Source organism: Sander vitreus, chromosome 8, assembly GCF_031162955.1.
Source record: "Sander vitreus isolate 19-12246 chromosome 8, sanVit1, whole genome shotgun sequence".
NCBI lineage: Eukaryota > Metazoa > Chordata > Actinopteri > Perciformes > Percidae > Sander > Sander vitreus.
The window spans coordinates 10,962,291-10,986,579 of NC_135862.1; the positions used below are offsets into that span (position 1 = coordinate 10,962,291).

The 24,289-nt window shown below is 40.3% G+C and overlaps 1 protein-coding gene across 1 annotated transcript in view; it reads left to right on the forward strand.

Annotated features, from left to right (window-relative positions):
- The first annotated feature begins 3,230 nt into the window (after nt 1-3,230).
- The window catches only part of magi2b (membrane associated guanylate kinase, WW and PDZ domain containing 2b), an 81,006-nt gene continuing 59,947 nt past the window's right edge, over nt 3,231-24,289 (forward strand). The window contains exon 1 of the mRNA XM_078256754.1: nt 3,231-3,718. Coding sequence (XP_078112880.1) covers nt 3,421-3,718 — 298 coding nt within the window. The 5' untranslated portion in view covers nt 3,231-3,420. The remainder of the gene's footprint in view (nt 3,719-24,289) is intronic.

Genomic DNA, 24,289 nt, shown 5'->3' on the forward strand with positions numbered 1-24,289 from the left:
ATGGGTCCCCCCAAAGATAGTGCCACAAACCTGTGTGTGTGTGTGTGTGTGTGTGTGTGTGTGTGTGTGTGTGCTTGTTTTACTATATTCGTGGGGTCCAAAAACAGGGGAATACAGTATACTTGTGGGGTCTGCACAGCCTTGTGGGGCCCAAAATGCTGGACCCCACACGTTTAAAGGGCTGTTTGAGGGCTAAGACTTGGTTTTAGGATTAGGGGGTGTGGGTCCCCACAAATATAGTGAAACAAACATGTATGTGTGTGTGTGTGTGTGTGTGTGTGTGTGTGTGTGTGTGTGTGTGTGTGTGTGTGTGTGTGTGTGTGCGTGTGTGTGTGCGTGTGTGTGTGTCTGGGCGGGCGCATGTTTAAAACAGATTTTTAACTGCTGCTCCAGTCCAGCACACCCCTGGGTTTCTCAGTGCTGTCACTGTGCTATCTATTTAATTTAAATTTAAAATTTTAAAGTTTAAAATGTCTTTCAAACATTGTTACTGTCTCATAGATGATAGTTGATATGTTTGTCTGCAGTCTGTTTTCTCTTTTTAAGCTCTGGCGGATCTATGGATAAAATAAAAGATGATATAGACAGAAGGAGTCGGGTCACTGTGTTGAAAGTGTATGAGTGTCTGTGTGAAGGTGACCTGCTCCCCACTCTATCTTTGCCGAGCAATAAAAACAACTTAGTGTGCATTTCTTTCCTAACAGCAAATGCACGAAGCAAAGAGTCAATGAGGGAGACAGCGAGCTAAATCCACATAAGCTCTATTGAAATTCCCCATCTGAGTGCGCAGACTGCCTTGTGTTATTGTATTTTTGCCTTTTGTTGTTGGCAGTCTGCTTTAGGATGCTCATTACTTTCTGTCTATAATGATCATATAAAGTAATATCCTTTTCTTCATCACAATGACACCCAGACCAAAGGACTTTATTACAATGCTGTAAGGAGCTCATGTAAGCACACCTCCTCCTAACACTGAGGCCACATGTGTGTGGCCCCATAGACACTGAGAGCTACAGTGTAACCGCTGTACTGTATTCTGTCAAGAGAAAGTCTCAGAGTGGCGTCGAGTTGCTTGAAGTGACTCCAAATTTAGACGCTCCAGCTCAAAGCTTTGACAGCTGATGGCTTATCTGTTTGTTCTTCTATCATACTTCTATTCACAAAGGAAGGTCCAAAATAGAGATATACTCTGATCCAGATTTAGATAGATGAACACAAGACAAGGATTTTATCGTCCTGTACACACAAAAATACAGTTTACGTTACAAAATAAAGCTACAATGTATCAGATTTGTATTCCATTTGAAGAAAGCATCATCTGATTTCAGTTTAGTAGTCAGATTTAGTACACCAGTAATTTAAATGAGCTGGTGATGAAGTAAAAAACCTGCAGACTCGGAGTCCTCCATAGTACATAATCCCTCAACTCTGAACTACATTTTAGTCGAGGCTACAGGCCTCTTGAAGCTGCAATTTTGACATCCTCCAGCAGAGGCACAAATAAAGCAAAGCATGGATTAATTTCCCCTCTGGGTGTATAATCTGTTAATCCAGCCAGTTTTCTGGATTATTATACCAGTACTCTTCGTCCGCTATGGTGTTTAGTCTTTAATAACCATCTAGTATGCATCATCATTTGCTTTGAATTAGTGTCAAAAGCATCTGCTGGGACCAGGGCGTATACAGTATGACCCAAATGCCAAGACACTGAAATGACAGTCAAAGTGAATCCACTGCTCTTCATGGATTATTTACTGGTTGCAAATGCACTGGGGGTTGTTCACAGTAATGTTGTTTTGTAGGGCGGATACTCACATTGCAAAAGCACATACATGTCCTTTAAAACTCTCTCTCTCTCTCTCTCTCTCTCTCTCTCTCTCTCTCTCTCTCACACACACACACACACACACACACACACACACACACACACACACACACACACACACACACACAGGAAAGTGGCAGTAAAAGGGACTGTCATCCTCAGTCAATTTCAGCAGCTCTTGATTTATGTGTTAAATATTGAATGAAACTTTACTTCCCCCGCTTCGGAAAGTTGTGCAGCCATGAAAAAGTAATAGCAACAAAAGGATTTGTCATTTTCCGATAAACTTTGATTTATGTCATCATAGCAATTATGTAATGGTGACAAACCTAAACAGAGGCAATAACCAGAAAGTGCAGATGCTGGATGTTGCTTTTTTTTGAGATGATGAATTGAGGTACTCCCCTCTTACAGTTATAACAGACCAGTGATCAGTGACCACAGAGGAGTTCTGGAAATCTGTAAACAGGACTGACAGTGCTGTTGGTGTTGCACGTACTACCGTGTAGTAAAAAGGACCCAGGGAAGCAGCTACAGGGCCGGATTAAACCCACTATGGGGCCACAGGGCAAAAATGTGCTGTGGCCCCCTATTGACCCCCCATTTCCTCCACTCTTTATGTAGCACAGTATCCCTAAATATTCATCTCATGATTTATATTTAATACCAACGTTTAGTACCAATGCATAATGTGCCCTATAATGAGCCATAAATAAAGGGTGAAGAGGTTGGGGTGGTGGATGAGCATGAAGCACGTCTGAATTACTTGCAGGAGTCCAAAGTTAATGTGTATTGTGGACATATTTATTTAGTAGAATGCACCATGTAAGCACAATGAAACCTGAAATTATAAATAATAATTATAAAATAAACTAGCCTTTTTTAACCTTTTTAATCAGGAGTTTATAATGCACCTAAGCTGTCCCTGCAGTATTAACAAACACACTTGCAATCAGTTTACAGTATTTTGGGCAGTTGCCCATTTAGTCCTGTTGAAATTTCTCATTAAGTCTCTGCTCTCTAAAAAAAACAATGTCTTAGATATATGTTGATAGAATGCTGCATGCCAGGACTTAAGGAGGAAAAAAGTCAGCCTTAAAGCTATTTTTCCCAAACATGGTTGCAGGTAAATGATAGCCTATAGGGTGAGGTTCGTATACAATGTAGCATACACTGATGTTCCTCCTACATGTCACCGCCTGTGTGTGATCACAGTGTGCCTGAGGAAGCGCCCCTGGCAGTGTAGTGAGAGTAAAAAAGCGCCTCCTGTTATTTTCCCTCCTCTCCATCCTTTTACGCCGAATCAAAACCATTCATCTCTCCCCTCCTTCAGGCTTCACATCCGGGTCATCCGCCAGTATCTCTCTCTTGCGTCTGTGTGTCTGACACAGTAATAATAATTTCATCCGCCGCCGTGCTGTACTGCAGCCCTCTGCCCGACTGCGCGGCTCGCCGAGCGGACACTGCGCCTGGCGTGCACCGGTGATGATGGAGCCACGGGCGCTGTGAAGCTGCAGCCGGTCGCACAAAGGCAGGGATGAGACGGTAAGAGGCTTATGTATGGGCCAGTCCGCGGTGATTAACTCGCCCTAACGATGTCTAAGAGCCTCAAGAAGAAAAACCACTGGACCAACAAAGTCCACGAAGCGGTGATAACCCGTGGGAAGGAAGGAGAGCTGGGGTTCGAGCTGAAGGGGGGCGCGGAAATCGGCCAGTTCCCCTACTTCGGCGAGGTGAAGCAGGGGAAAGGACTGATCCAGAGCGGCAAACTGGCCCAGGATGAGCTGCTGCTGGAGGTCAACAACATGCCAGTGGCCGGGCTCACCACCCGGGACGTGCTGGCCGTGATTAAACACTGCAAAGACCCAGTCCGCCTCAAATGTGTCAAGCAAGGTGAGATACGATTAACGTGAGAGGAGCTAGGAGCGTACCGCCGTGCGTATATTAGAGGCGGGGAGGAGTGTGTGTGTGTGTGTGTGTGTGTGTGTGTGTGTGTGTGTGTGTGTGTGTGTGTGTGTGTGTGTGTGTGTGTGTGCGTGCGTGTGCTGTGTTTATGTGTGTGGCTGGTTTGATTCAGATGTCATTTGTGCAGTCATCTGTCAGTCTGCACTAAAGGGAGAAGCCGTGTGTTTAGGTGGACAAAGCAGAGACCCATTCTTAGGCCTGTTTGTTGGTGAAATGTACCTAATTACGAGCCGTAATGATGGGTTCAGTCCACCAGGATCAGTAACTATAATGTTTATATTGCAGCCGGGAGCAGCCGCCGTTTGTTTATCACGGTGTCGCTGGTCCGATGCCACAGCCTGGAGGGGGTGTGTCCGTTTAGGCGTCATGCCACAGCCTGCGGATTTCTCTTTATTTTGGTCGAGGACAGGGCTTGTTTCACCAAACAGGCCTGCGCCGTGGATGAAATGTTTTTCTCTTTGCTGCTGTTCAGTCTGAGAAGCAGACAGACAGACAGACAGACAGACAGATAGACAGGCAGGCAGGCAGGCAGTCAGGCAGGCAGTCTGTTGGCTGCCAGTCCACATTATCACTGTTATTGCAGTGTAATTACACACTGATGAAAAATTAAACCTGTGTAGCCTAATTACTGTTGAGATCGCTTTCAAATGGATCAGCTCTGTAGTCAACATGGTTTGCTTTAACTCACACACAACCTCACTCATTTCACAACCAAACATTTTTTTTATGAAATGTAATGTTCCTGAGTTCAGAAGTGGAAAATAATGATGCAGGTCTCTTCCAGTCATGCTTTGAGGAGCTTTTGAAGGTTTTGTTATTGTCAGCCGATGCAGTGTTTTGTGTGATTATTGTGGCCCACGAAGCTGGAGGCTTGTTTGAATGTTTCTGAGCATAGCAGTTGATTTATGGCAACAGTGTTGACTGAGTGACCTGCTTCTGTCAGCCAGTGTAAAAGCAGACAGGGTCCCTATACGACTAGAACATTGGATTGAAGGAATAGCGGAGGCGATGGTGATCGTCACATCCTCTGAGGTTCAGTTTAAGTCCTTATTAGTGGCTAAAAGGGCTGCATAGTCAGCCATGAAATGAGCATTACAGTGGCTTGTTTCTGGGACTTGAGTAAAGCAAAAATCAAACTAGTTTTTATTTTTTTATTATTTTTTTTTTTGGGGATTTGCCAAGTTCCTCACAGAGGAGTTGTCTTCACTCTTCGCCTAACTGCTCAATCTCAGTGTTTCTGTGGGTTGCGTCAATGTGATTGATTATTGAGTTAGAACTGCTGACAGTGTAGGCGTACTGTCCTTTGATGTGTGAGGGGTTAAATGCTAATGTGCACATATCTCAGACTTCTCAGGTTCTATTCTCTCCCTCCATCCCTCTCTTATCCATTTAAACATGAATCTATCTGTTTATTGACCTACCCACCTCACACTGTCCTCCAGCTGAATGTTTGCTAAGAACATCCTTGAGCACTCTGCTGTTTCTGCACAGCTTGTTGTTGCCTTCACTATATATTTTATATTTCTTGCTCTGTCTCTCTCTCTTGCTGTCATATTACCATTTGACTTCCACCCATGGACATTGGAGTGTATTAATGGCAGTGAGCTTGCCAGACAGTTGTTGACACACTCGCGGTCTGCTGAGGTATCACCTAGAAGCAGTTGGGGTTGCTCTGCTCAGAGGCCACACATGGCCAACATCAGAGATGGATGTCCTGTCTGGGGTACCCAATCATGTCAGACTGCACACACACTTATTTGAACAGACTATTTTCAGTCAGGTAGAAACCCCCTTTCTGTCCCTGAGGGAGTAGCAGTGACAGCGTGGCCTGATGGACCTCCAGAGCGAGCTCACTACCTGACTGTGCCATGACCTCCTCTCACAGATGTTTCATTTGCACTCATCACAGATTTCGGAAAACATACACATCCACATAAATAGGACGGGACACTGCTTTGTAAATATTGGAATAATATAAATTTTTTTACTGGAACAACCCTGTTTTTTATGTGGTACTACTGCATTCTCAGCCCAATATATGGTTATATATAAAATATAGACTGAGCGATGAACACGCAGTATCGTTTTCACAAGTCCTGTGTTAGCAAGTTTTCTTGCACTTCACAACATGCAGGTGTGAGTTTTTGTGAGGGTGTATCCAGTCACCTTCCAATAGTGTCCATAGACATCTTGTGCAGTGCTCTATACACTACTCTTCAAAGGTTTAAAATCGCTTGCCACAAATGCTTGATTGGGTACAGTCAGGTGTCTGTGAGAACTACTCTATATATTTGAATTATCTTTAATGCTTTTAGGTTGTAGAAAGTTCTCTTTACAAATAGATGCTATTTTGTATGAAGGGTTTGTTTTGTACATGGAGAACAAAATACTGTACAATGGTTCAACCAGACTGACAATTCAATTTGACAGAAAGAGACAAAGATCCATCTAATAGTAATAGTAGAATAGTAGTCCAATATATATATATTTTCATAACTTTACTTTGTAAATTCTCACAAACAACATGTGACACAAAATGCAGTTATAAAACACTTGGTTGCCAGTATTGCTGCTTGCAGCGTCGTCGGGTGGCGTGCCCGTTTGAAGCGTTCTCAAGAACAACTCATGGTACTGCATTTATATAGCGCCATTCTACCTTACCGGACAAAGCTCTTTACAATTTTCTGCTCATTCACCCATTCACATACACCGATGGTGGCGGAGCTGCCATGCAAGGCGCTGGCCCATCTCTCTTGCGGCTGCACATGTCACCTGCCGTCTCTCTTCTACAGAAAGTCGCTGTACAGAGACTCGTACAACAGCGTGCTGCGTGTGACGTCTTTTGCGCATTTTGAAAGACACACACACATACGCACACACAGAGAGTCCTGGATTTATAGTTAGATAAACTGGAATCTTGGCATCAAAATGTGTGCAGATTTAAATAGAAGCATGCAGGTTCCTGTCTTGAGTGAAATGCACAATAATGGAAACAAGCTGGAATCAACAGGCGTGTTGCTTTAGCAAAGATATTCTTCAAACTTCACAATAAAAATAGAGTGTTAGTCTATAGGGGTGGCACTATTGGAATATCAGCTGAATATATGATGGACTGACCTATCACAGTTTAAACCATTTCAATCTAACTACTGAGTACACTGCAGAGGAAAGAAAATGATCAAGGGTCACATAAGCTTTTATAGACTGGAAACAAATTTAAAATCGAAGGGTGTTTGGGGAAAAAAGGTTCCCACAGTACTATACAATAACAAGTCAAAATATCTGGTGTGAAGAAAGCCCTTGGCCACAATAAGATTAGATTAGATTAGATTCAACTTTATTGTCATTGTGCAGAGTACAAGTACAAAGACAACGAAATGCAGTTTGCGTCCAACCAGAAGTGCAAAAAGTGCAGAAAAGTGCAGTGTGATATTCAAGTATAGACAGCACAAGAAATATGGTGCAGTGTAGACAGTAGTGTACAGTTGGTTAACAGAAGGTGGTTTAGAGTAATATAAATTAAATATAAATGTGTGCAGTGTATTAGCAGTTACCTTATAAGAGTAGAATAAATATGGCTATGTAATATGAACATGTACCATACCAGTCTACTGTACCAGTAACAGTACATGTTGTACTGATACTGATACCAGTATCAGTACAACATGTACAGATATGTGCAATGTAGCAGCAGTGACATAATAATAGTAGTAAAAAATAATATAGATAAATGCAATGTATTAATATTATAAGAGTAAAATATGGATATTCAGTATGAACCATATAGACAGATATGTGCAGTTTGTGCAGCGTGTTAACAGTACCATTGTAGTGCAGAAAAAGGAACATTGCAGAGCTAGAGTTCAGTAGGGTGACAGCCACAGGAAAGAAGCTTCCTCTGAACCTGCTGGTTCGGGTGCGGAGAGACCTGTAAGTAGTGGGGAGTGTGGAGTGGGGTGAATAGTCTGTGGTTCGGGTGAGAACAGTCTTTGATGATGCTGCGCGCCTTACGCAAACATCGCTTGCCCTGGATGGCCTCGATGGAGGGGAGTGAGGAACCGATGATGCGTTGGGCAGTTTTCACCACCCTCTGCAGTGATTTTCGGTCGTAGGCAGAGCAGTTGCCATACCAAACTGTGAAACAGTTGGTGAGGATGCTGTCGATGGTGCAGCGGTAGAAGTTCACCAGGATCTGAGGAGACAGGTGGACCTTCTTGAGTCTCCTCAGAAAGAAGAGACGCTGGTGAGCCTTCTTGGTCAGGGTAGACGTGTTGAAGAAACTTGAGGCTGGTGACACGCTCCACCTTAGTCCCGTTTGATGAGAATGGGGATGTGTGTGCTAGCTTTAGACTTCCTGAAGTCCACAATGAACTCTTTGGTCTTCTTGGTGTTGAGAACCAGGTTGTTGTCAGTGCACCACGATGTTAGGTGCTGCACCTCCTCCCTGTAGGCCGTCTCGTCATTGTTGCTAATAAGTGTAATCAATTATTACATAATCTTACATGTACACTCTGTTGAAAGGATTGTTTTTTAACTTGATTGATAAGAATACTTCCAATGCATTTGTAATTTAAAAAAGCATATGTTTGCAAATACTTACTAGTATACTTACTAGCTGTGTCCATCTGTATGTAATTATCTGATAAACAGCTCTCATCCGTGTTCATCTCCCCATCAGCACCAAGCAGGAGTCAAGTGCGAACGGCTGCTCAGATCACAGTGAGGCAGATTTCTAAAAGTGCCATGAAGATCATAACCATCGAGAGGTGTTAGAACAGGATAGAGAGGAGAGCAGTGTGAAGTAAGCGTTTGTGTGTGTGTGTGTGTGTGTGTGTGTGTGTGTGTGTGTGTGTGTGTTTGTGTGTGTTTGTGTGTGTAAGTGAGAAAGAGGTGGAGTTTTAAGAGAAGAGTATGGTGAAGGTGTGAGAATACACACTTTGTGAAAACAGAGAATAAATAAATTTATTTATTTCTAAAATGATGTGCCAACTAGTCATAATGACTATTGCACAATGGACAAATATTACAGTGATAGCCTTGTCTTTGTCTTTCCTTTCTCCTTAATTAGGCAAAATAACTACAGATTTATTTATGAGACACTGTGGCTGTCAGTTCCTTCTCAGTGCTTCAGTTAGTTTTTCCTGTTTATTCTTCATTATTGAAAAAAAAGGAAAACAATATTAAAATGAAATATGTATCCACCTATAAATAACCCAGCTCTCTTTTTAGTTGCCTTTAATTGGCATTAATCTTTTGTCATAAATAGCTATGGTGCAAATACAGTGATATAAATAATATTAATGTCAGCTATTTTTAATCTTGTATTTTGTTCATTCAGATTACATTAGAGCCATCATCCCAGGCTGAATCCACAACAAATGCTGTTCTGATTTACAAAACAATAAAAAGAATATAAAAAAATGATATTTTCCCAACCTGAAGGTACTGAGCTGTGGATATGATATGCATACTTAAATCCAGAAACATGTCACTGCTTGCTGATATTGCCTTGAAATGACATTTTCTTCTTTCAAAATTGTGTTTTTGCCTCTCAAAGAGGCGGGTGGAGGTGGAAGACCCCAGGACGTTTCAGCCACTCAGGTTTATGAGAACAATATGCGGTGCTTTATGAGGAAAAACAACATAAATTGTTAACATGTTAACACAAATGTTAACATGACCTTTAACATCAAAAGTGGAGCACAGCCAGCCTCTATCACACTGTGCAGCAGCTCTCAGCCATAGCCTATATAGGGCAGGCCAGACCAAGGAGCTCGCTAGTTACTAATAGGCTAACTGTAAACAGGAATTCAGCGGATGAATATAAAGTATAAAATATTAAATATAAAAATTTCTCTCAAACTGTAACTTCCTGTCCATCCCATTGACTGTATACAGTCGATGTCCGGCCCCCTTAGTTACTGTGGCAACACCAGTCAAGTTTTTCATTCTCGGCACATGTCAGTTTACACTAATAACAGAGGCAGATTCACCACTCAAAATTCATAGTAATTTATTAAACAACAGGTCCCCGATTCCAGTCATGAGAAAAGAAAAACAGGCCTTATTTCTTGCTAATGACCATCAATGTTGCCGGCTGATTGTTGCTAGCAGTTTTTATCAGCTGTAGCTAGATAGAGTAAGCTAATGCTAAAGCTAAAGTGTAAGTTGGCTAAAAACGGTTGACTTTTTAATGCTTCCAAAATACACTTTTTAAAACGAGAACCCTGAAACAAGATTTGGTGGTATGGTTTAGTAGCATGTGGTGTTTGTGTAGATGATATAATGCTATAAAGTCATTACAACCTTATTTGTTCTAACATAAACTTTAAAATGTTTGTATCCTTACAATTGAAAAAACATACTTGGACAATCAGTGGTCAGATTTATGCTTTAATCTTCATATTTTTAAACTTTATTTTTTACATTGAAAAGGATTTGCAGGAGGAGGAATAATTGATTAGTTCAACAAATGTGACGCTAGCAGGTTTTGGCGGGAGTTGGCAGAGCATAAGCTTCCCTAAACTAAAAAAAGTGCAGAACAGAGCTTCTATAATTACTTTAAACTCTGATATATTGGCTAAGCTCCCATTTTTCTGTAACCCTACAAAATAATGCAGTTAGCTAGGCTAAGGCCCCGCTTTGCCTTTGGAAGTAGGTTATTAAACTGTAGGTATGATATGCTAACTTTAGCAGTTTAATCTATTCCTTACACTTTTGTCTGGTATTTTTTGGTTTTGGAAAGGCTAAAAAATAGACCATCCTCCAAACTCTTGACATACTGAGTATAATGCATGCACAAAGCTTCAACATGAAGCTTTGATCCAAAACTTGACTGGCCTTCCATGCCTAGTTACTGTTGTTAAGCTATGATTGAATAACTGCTGTTTACGGAAGGGGTTTATCTGGTGGTAAATGTGAGCACAACTCTCACATTCACTGTAAATGCAGCATGACGTAATTGGTGTTTAATTAGCATGTTAATGTTTCTAGAATGTAGACCTTTGAGAATTGTTTATGGTTGTCAAGGTTTCTGACTTGGCTGTCTGAGTCCTGCCAGTCCTCTTAATGTGGATCCAGTATGGATGGACAGATGGAGCAGAGGGAGAGAAGGCAACCTTCTGCTCCTCTCGTATCACTTTGTTGATGAGAAGCTTGGAGAATCAGTGCATAACATCCTGTCTGCTCTGTTGGTATTAATAACTTACCAAGAGATGAGTTCTGTCAGAGGCGGAGGATGATTTTATTGAGGCTAGAAGCTCCTGGAGCTCGGCTCAGAGGATCAAACCCAAGCTGAGCCAGCCAATGACCAAATATCTAATTGGTCCAGTTAAGTGAATTAGGTCAATGTAATTCTTCTCACCGTGGACACACTGCATGGGGCAATCTGAGACTGTGCTACTGCATGTGTGAAATGTAGATACTGTAGTTTGTCTGTATAAGCCATGACTTAAAGGAGGTTTTGTCAAAACATTTTTGCTATCCTTCATTCATAATAGGATCAGAGTTTCTACCAACCATGATGATGTGAAATGTCTGATACATTTACTACTTTTAGTAATAGGGGCTTATGATTGATTGTGATGTCCTGCAATCATGAGTTCCTACTGGAGATTTTGGCCTCAACAGCATAATTGTCAAGTCTAAAGAAGAGAGTCGGGTTTAAGGTTTTTTTTCAGAATAACAGTAGAGACCTTTTACTAATGGATCTCCATGGCAATGTGACTATATGATGCAGTGTGTGAGTAATTTCACACAAGTAGGATGTCGCCATGAAAAAGCAGTTCATCTGGCTGAGATAAAACACCATATTCTTATGATTATTTATGATGCTTGTGTGTGTGTGTGTGTGTGTGTGTGTGTGTGTGCGTGCGTGCGTGCGCGTGCGTGTGTGTGTGTGTGTGTGTGTGTGCGTATGCATTATGCCTATTGTGTGAACAGTAAGAAATGATTAGGTTGTTGATGTGTTTTGTGTGACATTTCAGTATTATATCAGCTGTTTTTGGTGAAATTACATGATCAGAGATAGCAGGTCATTAAATAAAAGTCTTTAGAGCACAATGCTTTCAATTATATTTGGTGTTCATGTGCCTATACTATTTGCCTTGTGTATAAATCAAATCCTATTAGATGATTCTTTTTTGGCAACTACCTTTCGGCACTGTGTGGACTATATTTATATTTTGGACTTCTCTGTCTTAAAATGTCCACACCCCGTCAAGTCATCAATGCTGAGCCAACATGTATCATTTAACATTTAACATTGGAAATATGTTTTTTCAAGGCAGTAAAAAGTGCGTAATATTTCCCTCTGACTTGTAGTGGACTAGTATAGTATAGTATTAAACAATGCACTCAAGTAAAGTACCTTAAATTTGTGTCAAAAATTATTTGACTGAATGTACTTAGTTACACTAGAGGACTACCATCCTCATCACTAAGATTCCCATGTTATGTCTTGGCGCCCTGCAAGTTTCCTCTTCCTGGCCTCAGTCTGAGACACAACCATCTCTCACCTCAGGGACAGGGAGCCAGGTCTGTGCTGAAACAAAAGTCCCCCAGCCCAGTTTCATAGAATCATATCTTATTCAGTCAGGCATGGCAGGACAGAAGGCAGCGGATGGTTTTCATTCATTGACATAGTGTAGATTAGCCAGCAGCGCTAATCTGATAGCTTTGCTGTGGGCCTCATATCTGAATGAGAAGGATTATAAAAGCTGGCATCAGGAGCTGCAGAACTAAAACTGATGGATGGCTAGCAACAATGTTCTGCTATTTATGACTTTCTAAAGTGGCTCATCATAATTCTTGAGCTGAATATCCTGGATTGGAGCCAAGTCCTATACACAGTATTATACTGTATACACAGAATGTACAAAACATGAGGGATGTGTCAATTGTCAACAATTGTTCCAAAATCCTCTAATTCATCTGTTTCTTTTTATCAATATGTCAACCTTTGTTTTTATATTTCTTTTTGGAAAATAAAGAGATAATAGATTTGATCTGAATATACCCTTTATAACAAGTGCTTTAGTGGTAATGCATCAATTCAAAAAAAGATAAGCATTTAATTGCTGGACTGTTTAGATATGAAGCTGAATTGCACTGTTGATATAACCATGTTCATTACAGCAGCAAGCTTTTACTGGACAAAATCTCAGCTGATTCATTTGCATTCGGGATCATTTCATCACTGTAGTTGATGCTTCGTACCAGTAGAGGACAGTAGCTGTCTAATCATTCAATACTCAATGAGGCTTCCCTAACTAAAGCAACTCCACTGCTTGTCTGCAAGGATGTATGTTTATGTTTATTTGTTTGTTTGTGACTTAAACAGCAAATCATGACCAAATCTTGTTCTTTTAAGCCATAGGCATGGTTTGAGATTTCCACTTAAACGGTAGGTCAACTTAAATCATAAACATTCTAAAGGTACAGTGATATCTATCCATGTGGAATAGTTTTGGTTTGATTTGCCCAAAGAGTGAAATATCAAACTCTGAAATATCAGTCATGTCATGTCAGTTGTCAATACAATTATGTTTGTGAACTTGTCAACTTGGAACTTGTTATCCCAAAAGGTTAGGAAATTAGTTCCAATGAAAATTGTCCACAGCAGGGACACTTTCTGCAGAAAAAGACATGTTGCTGTTGAATATTTTTAATGCAAAATTGCAATGCTGTTAGCACCACAGACTAGTCATCTTCATTGTGGTGGCTCTAAGACGGATATCTAAAACCTTGGCCAATAAAGCCAAAGCTAGCTGCATGGCCAGCCTTTACTAGGAGTAAATGAGAAAATGTGTTTTTTTTATTTGGATGACCCAACCCTTTAAACCTTTACTTGTTTTGCTTATTTATTATGTATATTTTTCTAAGATTGGCTCTTGCTACCAAAAGATGTGCAGAAACTGGCTGAAAATGCAAAATGCAGGTGATACCAGCTAAGTAAAAAAGTAGTTGTGTAACACAGTTTAACAACCCACACTGGATTTAGGTATGCTATTCTGATATGTTACAATCAAGGGGGTAAGCTTCTCCTCGGAACACGTAGCTCCGATGGCGCCATTTTGATGCTACCAGGCCATCACCTCCCGTTAGCATCCCATTGACTGCCATTCATTTTGACGTCACTTTGACAGCGAATAACTTTACATCTGGAGCATTTAAAGACTCTATTTGTCCGTTGTTTATTTCTAAAGAAACACGACAATGTATAAAAGGCTCCATTACCTTGTACCTCACGTTATGGCTCCGTAGCAGGCGTTTTTGTAAAAATAGGCTAACGATTGTGTCATAACCACGCGACTTACTGTCGCACTGTAGAGAAATTACCGTACAGTACAGAAGAAGCTCACAGGCAGTTTCGACTCACATTAGCTGTTTAAGTTTAATTACTAATGTTAACTAGCATTTTAGTTAGCAATAATTGGCCTGTGCCTATGTTATCTCCTTACATATACCTACGCTCTCCATCTCTGCAAGATTGGGAATGATTGAGATTTCTCTTGGCACAGCTACCAGAAGACTTACAACTTTCAGACAGGTTGCTCACGCCACATCTACGTCTTCGAGCTCAGTTGGAGGCTGCGCAGTAACGCTCAGCCATCACCGGAAAAGTGCTTCTAATATCCTTCACTGGTCTCTGTCCAGAGCAACGGGATCTGTTGGTCCATTTTATATTATGTCAATGGTTACAATGCTTCAAGTTTAGTGTAGACATCGGTACAGACTGTTGTACAGCGTTGTCACATCCAGATATGCATTTTATTATGATTAGCTGTTTACGTAATGTTATACACTTTTAGGCTTCTATAATAATAATAAAATGATTTGGAGCAATGTATCTGATGACGGTCAGAATGAAATGAGTCAGAGCAAAATGTCCGCTTTGTTAAGAGCTTATAAGCAGTTTTCCACATGACTTGTTAGGATGTGAGGTATGGCCATTTCTTACTGACTTTATGTGCTGGGAGTGTGTAATGTAGGGAGTGTATTTCTGTTCATAGTTCATCCTAACATGCAATGAAGAAAAGAAAGGAGCAGTCAGGTCAGTACAGTAGAGCTGAATTCAATTCATTTTGGATTTAGCAGCATGAAAGGCCCCTGTAGTGATACAGACAGGCTTTATTAGACTATCAGACTATAGCAGCCAAATGAAGCATTGGAAAAGAGAAAATGATGCTCAGTAGGCAGCCTTCTCTCAATCACAGCCACAATTATTAATGTTTGTATTAACTGGAAACACAACCCTGTTGGTTTTAACCCCTCAGGTTATTGACCGCTGTACCCCCAAACCAATGTGTTTCTTATTACTCTCTGTTGCCTCTAAGGCTCCTTCATATATCTCTATATTTTCTCCCCATTATTTTTACTTACTTCTATAGAACAGATGATAAAGTGTTTAAGCCCATACATACCTTTGCCCTTCCTCCAGAGTTACATTCCTTGACTCTTTCTCCATCCTCTCTTCTCTTCTTCTGCAGCCCTCAGTCAGCCTGTTGCTTTAATTCTCATTAAGATGCATCCTGCTTGTTGTGTGAGGAGCACAGCTTGACTTGGAGAGTGCAATCAAGAGTGACAAACATCTCCATATAGCCCGTTAAAACAGGAAACACCACATACACAAAAACACGTTCCTCCTCGTGTCCATCAGTATTTATCTCATTATCGAGACGTGTAAGGTGATGGGAGATGAGGAATTATTTGCTCTCTGTGGGAGGAGGAGGACGGTACAAGGAATATTAGGGTTGGCAATTAATATGACCTCCCTCTTTTAGTCTCATTTGTGTGGGCTTGTGTCTCCTTAAAGTGACTGAGAGTGTAAATGTGTAAAAATGCAAATGTGGGTCTAGCCTTGATCACAGTTTTTGTAGAGAAAGACATGAAGGTACATTGTCATTAAGACTAGTCTGAGGATAGGGGGATCAATATTAAGACCTTTAGGAGAGAGGCTCTGTCATTTACTATTAATAATGGGGCCTGCCGCCTGCTGTAATAATGTCATTAGGAGTACTGGAAACAGATACTTAATCCACAGCTAAATGGCCTTCACAAAACACCCACATGCAGAAAACTATCAGTTATTCACACACTTTCTCTCTCTCTCACACACACACTCACACACACACACACACACACACACACACACACACACACACACACACACACACACACACACACACATTATCTCTCTCTCTCTTTCTCTCTTTCTCACGCACACACAGAGGCCTTCTGAGGCCAGCTCCTGTGCTTAATTTGGGAGTAAAACAAGCAAAACTGGACTAGTCAGATAAGGGTAACCTTAACGGGACCACTGGAGAGGTGGATAAGGAGACAAAGAGAGAGAAATTGGGCAACCAAAATGTCCAATGGGACAAAAGAGGGTCAGAGAAGAGAAATAAGTGGGTAGAGGGAAATGAAGGGGGAAATTAGAAAAACAAGAGAAGAATATGGAACACATTCAGAGCTGAAGAAATCAATTCAAGATAAGATGAGATAAGACATAACTTTGATCCAGAAGGATTTTTTTTTTGTGCTCAAGGTGCTCAATACTATTTATATGCATAAAGGTATATACTAAAATAATATACAATGAAAAAAGACACAAAATAAAAAGAATGAAGGGAAGTGCAAACTGCAAAGCCTTAATGAAAGTGTATGGTCCTGGTTATTGGTCCAAATTACAAGCACTAAAACTGTAAAGTAGTGGTTCCCATTTTTAAAAAAAAAGAAAAGGAGGAGTGTAGAAGTCTATTTCAATAATATTTGTAAATACATGGCTGGTTTCATGCTATTAGGTGTAGGCATAAAGTTTGTATTCTTAAGCTTATTTTGTTTAATGGCTTTTAGTATTTTGTTTTCCCCTTATTTTGAAAGGTAGACGTGACAAACGTATCGAAAGGTAACGCAGACTGTGGTAAAATCATGTGGGTAAAATACAGTAATGCTTCCAATTTTCTACCTCTCATTCCAAAAGTTAAAAATAAATTTGATACATGGCTCATAAGAGATTTATCACTTAAAGTTCGGGTACTTTTGTCCAAAACTGAAGGATTATCCAGATTGGTTTATCTGGTCAAAGTCTGTTCCAAAAACATTTTATCAAGAAAATAGATTCTACATTATTCGATTTGATATGAAAAATTAAGCCTCACTATTTAAATAAAAATACTTTATGTAATCCATACAATCAAGGAGGTTTGAATCTTCTTGATTTCCATACATCTAATATAATTTTCAAGGTGAACTGGAACGTTGAATAAAAAATAAAGATAAACTGTGGTATTTCATACCAAACTTTATTTTTCAAAAAGTTGGGGGTATTGAATTCTTAAAGTGTAATTTTGATGTCGATAAGCTCCCTCTTCAGTTATCTAACTTTCATAGGCAGGTTCTTTTATGTTGGCTTCTTATTTATAAACACACGTTTTCACCCCATAAACATTTGATATGGAATAATAAAAATGTAAAGTATAAGAACAAGTCAATATTTTATGTATGTATGAATTTACTGTATGTATTGTGTTATTGTATCTTTACTACTAATAATAAAGTTTTTCGAAAAGAAAAAAACTACAGTGCTCGGAAACTGCAGCATTTAGCAATGGGATAGTCAAACCGTCTCTGGGATGGTGTAGTTTGAGTTAAGCTCCAGTCGGAAGTGGCAACAAGGTACGTTTAATTAATGTATGTGTTTGGTGTTTTGAGTTTATTTTTCTATGCTAAGTTAGCTAAGTTTGTGTTGCTGCAAGTAATGTAACGGTTAACTTTTTTGTTTAAGCTAGTTAGCCAAGTTACTTCTTACATTGTTTGTAGTGCACGACGGACACACACACACACACACACACACACACACACACACACACACACACACAAACTTTCCATTTTAGGTTAATATTATAATTTTGTTTAAATAAAACTTGCTAACCTAAATCTTGATAGCCTTGCTATCTGACCACTCTTGTTTCTTTATGGTTTTCATATGAATCCAATTTCTTTTTTACACCAGCATTTTGACTAACAGGTGCAACTAATACCACTGGTGATGGCTCCAATATTATTGTAATACAGTGTAGAAATTAGTAATGTTATTAGTTATACCTGTGTTTTGACGTTTTGAAGTCAAATTGCCTGCTATGAAAAAGGTCCAATTCAACTTTAGTTTTCCCCCAGGTCAAATGCAAAAAAACATAGGAATATGAAAAGAAAACATGGATTGAGATTGAGGTATATGATGATAATGCATGATTATTGTATGTCAGAGTCTAGCTGTGTGTTCAGTGGTTGACCCTGGTGGGAATTGCTGAAGATGCTTGTTTGTATTGTCTATATATGATGCCCAGTAGCTTGAGTAGAATTTGCATGAGAAGGCAGGCAAAGAGATATTCCTCTTTTTACTTTGACTGTGTGCGTGCCTGTGTATTCCAGAGGTGATATGCCGACTCCTGCCATGCAGTTTTGTACTCCTCTGTAGCCTGTGTGACCTCTTGTGGGAGTGCAGGCAAGCTATCGATCACCAAGTCTGTCTCCAGAGTTTTGTTCTCCATGACAACCACACGGGTACAGCACCACTTCACTTCTTCTCAGCTCTCCCCAGACGCCCCCGTCCATCAGTTTAAATCTGAGTCTTTAAGCGGCCAGACAAACCCGCAGTTTACTCAAAATTGTAGTGTGTGTATGTTTTTGCCGTTTGGATTTGATCAAATGTTTGTTTATGCCTTCCCAAATCAAACAAAATGGCTCCTGTTGGTTTCTACATCTATCTGCTCCTCCCCCAAGCCCTATGTTGGTGTACATACAAACAATGCAACACATTCAGTTCTGCCTGGTTAAAAGAGTAGTGCACAACAGTATGTTATGCGTCTGTGAGTCTAAATTAAATTCTTTTTGTGATTTTGGCTTTTCAGTTAGGCTGTATCTGGCCAATGTTGAGTTAGCTGTTTCTATTGCAGTGAAGCTTAAAGCTTCTGGACTACAACTTATTTAATCAATCAATTTATTGTATGGGACGTGTTTCACATTTAATATTCATTGTTTTTAGCTTCTCAAATATGAGGAAGTTTTGCTTTTCTGTGTTGTAAACTGAATATCTTTGGGTTTTGGACTTTTGTTTAGACACAACAAGACACATGAAGACATAAACTTGGACTGTGGGAACTTTTTATTTTCTGACATTTTATTGACTGCATGATTAATCAATTAATCGAAAGAATAAATGTCTGATTAATTAATAATGGAAGTAATTATTATCTGCATCTCCAAAAACTTCTACTTTATTAATGTCTCAAAGGAAATTTGCCTTGCAGCTGTGCATTAAACTCATAGGTTACAGAAATGCATCAATTACACCAAGCAACAAGAATCCACAGTAGAAAACAAAAGAGCATGATAAGAGAATAATGTGTGAAAAAACACCAGATCAAACCAAACATCAAACACGTCCCTCTCAGATAAAAGTGAGGCCAAATATAAACACATATACAGTCAGTGCAGATAAAAGCTGTGTATGTGAAAGTAGAACAATTAAACATGCATAACTATGTCTAATGTAATAAAATAAACAGGCATAAAGCAATAAAAGACAAAATAATGCCAGTATGGTGTTATAATTGAAGAACAGCAGAGAATGAATGGCAGATGAGACTGATGAACCCTGTGCTTCTGTTTTGATGAAATAATAGCTGCGTGTTTGCCTGCTTGTTAGCTCGGCCTCGGGCGAGATACAGTTTTGAGGAACACAGAATATCAAGATAAGTGACAGGCGTTGGAGTGTGATTATGACCTGTTGAGGGCGTTGAGGGCAGGATTATCATTTACTTATCTACCTCCGGGAGGAAAGTTGTATTATTAATATCAGGCCTGCTATGTTGCATCTTTAACAGGGTTGTAATGTAACAAAATACAAATACTTTGTTAGGCTTACTGTACTTAAGTAGACGGGGGCCTACTGTACTTAAGTAGACGCGTATCTGTACTCTACTTTGTTATTTATATTTCTAGAGAATTTTACTCCACTACATTTCCTAAATAAAATGTATACTTTTACTTCACTACATTTCTCATAAGCATCTGCGTTACTCGTTACTACAAAATAGATTTGTTAGAAATTTGTTAGACTGCAAAAAAAAAGCAGGTTTGGTGATAAAGATAACATTAAACACCTATGGCGGTATTTGCAAGAAATGTTTTCATATGTTGGAGTGAAAGATTCTTCCTTACAAAAAAATGAAAATTCAGTTTCTGTTTTTCTCTTTGCTGATGTCAGCTCTCTCAGATATATGCCCTGTGTGGTCCTTTCACTTGGGAGCCACAATCAAGTTCATAATCAAGGTTATTTTTTACTTTTACTTCTAATAATTAAGTACATTTAATATCAGAAAATTACTTTTGATACTTACGTACAGTAAATATAAAAATAAAATATATAATAGATACTTTAAGACTTTTACTCAAGTAATATTCTAAAAGGTGACTTTAACTTCTACCAAAGTAATTTTCTGATAAGATACGTGTACTTTTACTCAAGTATTGCTTTCAAGTACTTTATACTTTAATGTTCTTGCAGTTAGTTTCATCCATATGAAAGTCTTCCCAAAGAGGGAAAGATAATAATCATAAGAAGAATAAGAGTACATTTTATTTATATAGCGCTTTACATGGTACTCAAAGACACTTTAAATTAAGACCAGCCCATATAGCACATTAAAAACAGATAAGCAATAAAACCAACACATAAAACAAGCATATTAAAAGCAATTAAAAATAATAAAACCAGGTGAGAAATGTAAGACTATTGTGGACTAAGCTAAGCTGAAGAGGTGTGTTCTGATTAGTGTTTTGAATGTGTCCAGGTCAGTACACTCACTGATGTGTATGGGTAGGGAGTAGTGGTGGGGAGAGGAGGTTTGCGTCAGAGGAGCGGAGGTTACGGGGGGGAGATTGTGGCGGTGGAGCAGGTCTGTGAGGTAGGAAGGAGCCTGGTTATGGAGGGCTTTGTGGGTGAGGAGGAGGAGGACTTAAAACTGGATGCGTTGGGGATGAACAAAAACCGGCAAACAACCTGCAAAGGTATTATTGGTTTAAAAGAAAGAAAGATGAGGACAATCTTTGCATTAGTTTGAATTTGGTCAAAAGTTTAGGGTTAGATATTTAAGATTTGTTTAAGGTTCTGTTAAGTTTGCAATGTATGTGTTTGTCTGCAGTTCAAATGAATTTTGATGAGAGGATGTCCGCAGCTAAGCTCTTATGATTTTGTTTCATTACACAAGTGTAAAATTTTGTGAGTGCAAATTTGAATATTATCCATACAACACCACTTGTTAAAAATCTACGATCAATGACATCATCAATAAGTTAAAAGACATTGTTTCTGTTAACAATCGTAATTGAAATCAACCGCAACTTCTTTTCTGAAGTGTTGTAAACAGCAGAAGAAGCCTGTGGGTTCCTGATTTGGTTGTTCTGGCATTTACACCATTTACATAAACTACCATGTCCATTAATCAAGTCCAGCTAGGGACCTCTGTTTCATGTCACCCCTGTCTCCCTCCCCCACATTTCCTGTCTGCCTCTTAACTACTCTTTACTATTGAAACCCCAAAACTTATTTTAGTATGTTGGCATTTTAAAGTACACATTGTTTTTTCCATGTCAATCACTAAAATCACAGTTATAGCAGATTTTTAGGGTGAAATGATTTACTTTGAAACACAGAACCAGTGTTGCTCATTAGTACGATGGTGCATAAATAAATCTGCCTTTGTTGTTGCTAAGGCAACAAACAAAGGCAAATTAGATTATTAATTGTATGCCACCAACCATCCATACATTACACTCTGTAAAACTGATTTCATGTTGATTCCCAGGCTTTCTTTAGTAAAATGAAAGCTGTACCTGGTTAAACATACCCACTGCATGTTCACTGCACCGCATGCAGTCAAAGCCATTTATTGCCCAAATGGTTACACAGTTGTTTGAATTGTATAGACTCCTCTTTCTCCACATTTGGACCCAAGCCGCATGCTAAACACTCAGCGGGAGCACAGTTAACTTACCAAGCAGTAACAGAGCAGACACATACAGTACTCTAATTTAACACATAAGCCCATAGAGACCCACTGTACCGTTGCATCGTGTGTTGATTGATAAGGTGGAGGCTGCTGTAATGGAGGGAGTGCCAGCAGCTCCACCAGTAATAGCTGTTTGTGTTCAACAGCTGCTGCAGGGAGGAATGTGGAGCTGACAGCTTGAATGGGACACCATGTTGAACTGTTTTTTGACAGTCAGTTCATGGAGCAGGAGACTATGTGAGCTGCATGGTCTAATGTAATGCTTCACTGAGCAGAAGCTTCACTGATTGCTGTCTGCCTTGATGAGTTTGTGATTGATCGTGGCTGTCATCCTCTTCCCTTTTAATGTGCTACAATCTTTGGACATCAATACAATTGTCTTCCCCAGAAATCTTCCTGCTTTCTTGAAGCAGCCAGCCACAACACAAGTTGACTGTGATGTTTACAGCAAGTTTAACTCTGAGGTTGCTAAATTTGCTTATTTGAAGAGTTCTACCATTAAAGCCTCTTTAAATACACCCATTCTCCTCCACACTCAGCTGTGCCCTGAGCTGAGTACTGGTATCATGAGCATGTGTTTCTGTGTTGATTGTTTGTTTATTCCTTGTATTAAGACCAAAACTTGCTCAAGACGGCGCTCAAGGCATCTTCACTGGCGCCTGCAAATGTGAGCTCATCAACCCTCCGTGTGCGTATGAGTGTGTGTAACCTCAGCGTGACATATGCTGCTGCTGCGTTTCACAGTATTTCTCTCTAGTCAGTGACGTTTACACAAGGTCAAACAGGGAGGCATCTGGTGGGCGAGATGCTGCAGAGTATTCGAAGAATGTCTGGGAACATCTGGGTACACACACACACACACACACACACACTCAGAAATAGACACACATCTACAAATGCTTCTACACATACACATTTATTTTGTACTCTACTTAATGTCTCTCTCTCTCTCTCTCTCTCTCTCTCTCTCTCTCTCTCTCTCTCTCTCTCTCTCATTCTCATTCTCATTCTCATTCTCTTGCACACACACAACCATTGACCATACAAATGCACAAACACTCCAGTGCAGTAACAGCAGCAGCAGATAGGGGTCTCTACAGGACTGTGGAAGCTCTCTGGCCAATCCGCTGGCAGGTCGTTTGGAGCCCGGCTTCCCACTGGCACATCTCCTTCTCCTCTCTTTTCTCCCGACAGTCGTCGTCTCTCTCCATTTTTCTGCATCTCCCTTCCCCCTCATCCTCGTCGTCTTCTCTGGGATTAAAAATTGGCTGCAGCCAGGTGCTGTGTGTGTGTGTGTGTGGTGGAGCAGCGGTGAAGAAGCAGAGACAGGAGGGAGGACAGTGAGGTTTCACAAGGCGGCAGAGGATGTGCAGTGGTTGGTTGCAAGGCTAGAGGACGCCTGGGAGGACAGGCTGTCTGTGGATGTATACCTGTGGAGAAAGGACTGCTTTTATCAACATCTGGGCGAGCTGCTGATGAGGTGCCTGCTCTGCACTGCCTTTCTCTTCACTCTGTCTCTCCATCTCTCTCTGCACATATATCTGTGTGTGTTGGTGTGCATGTAAAAATATGTCTGTGTCGGTGTCTGTGCATGTCAAAGATATGGCCTATGCCTGAATACATAGCTCTATGATGTGATGTTTACCAATCTGAGAACTGCGACAGTCCTAATGATGTTAATCAAGATTTCATCCTGTTTCTTTGTTTTCTGGCCCTCTCCTCTCCTCTAGCTTTGCTGTTTGTGAAGCAATCCACAGTGCTTCACAGCCTCGCTAAAATGGTGTCAGTTTACATAAGATGTTATTCCAAAAGGATTCATTATTGCAATATCACAGCCACCTGTGTCAGCAACATACATACAGGTATCTGCACAGCATATGTCTGTGCAGCATAAAAAATGTCCTCTCTGACGGTAGGCTGTATGTTCGTTTTGATGGGTAGGCGCTGTATTAATCTCTACCGATCGGCCGAACGCTGTGAAGTCAAATTGGCAGGAGGGCACTAGAATATGCATGAGTGAGAAGACATGCTTTTCGTTTGTAAATGCATGGCATGTAACCTCATCCCTCCCGCTGTCTGATGTGATAGTCTTGCATACCGAATGTTGTGTGGAGAATAAGTGCTCCTCCTCTCATCCTCCTGGGTTTGGGATGAAGGGAGGAGAAACAATTCATGGACATTATCATACAGTGTGTGCAGCACAAGATATGTTGGCCTGCTCTTAGTCCTCTGCCTTCACTTATGTTTCTCATTTATTTAACTGTGTTTCAGTTCTGTGACTTAATGAGGAGGAAGACATCTTGTACAGAAAATAATGAGCAGAGACAGGCAGAGAGGAGGTGGTGTGAGCTTCTGTCCACTGTAGGCCTTTGTCACCCAACCTGCTGACACCGCACATTTAGCCCCAAGGGGATCACTGGTTTAC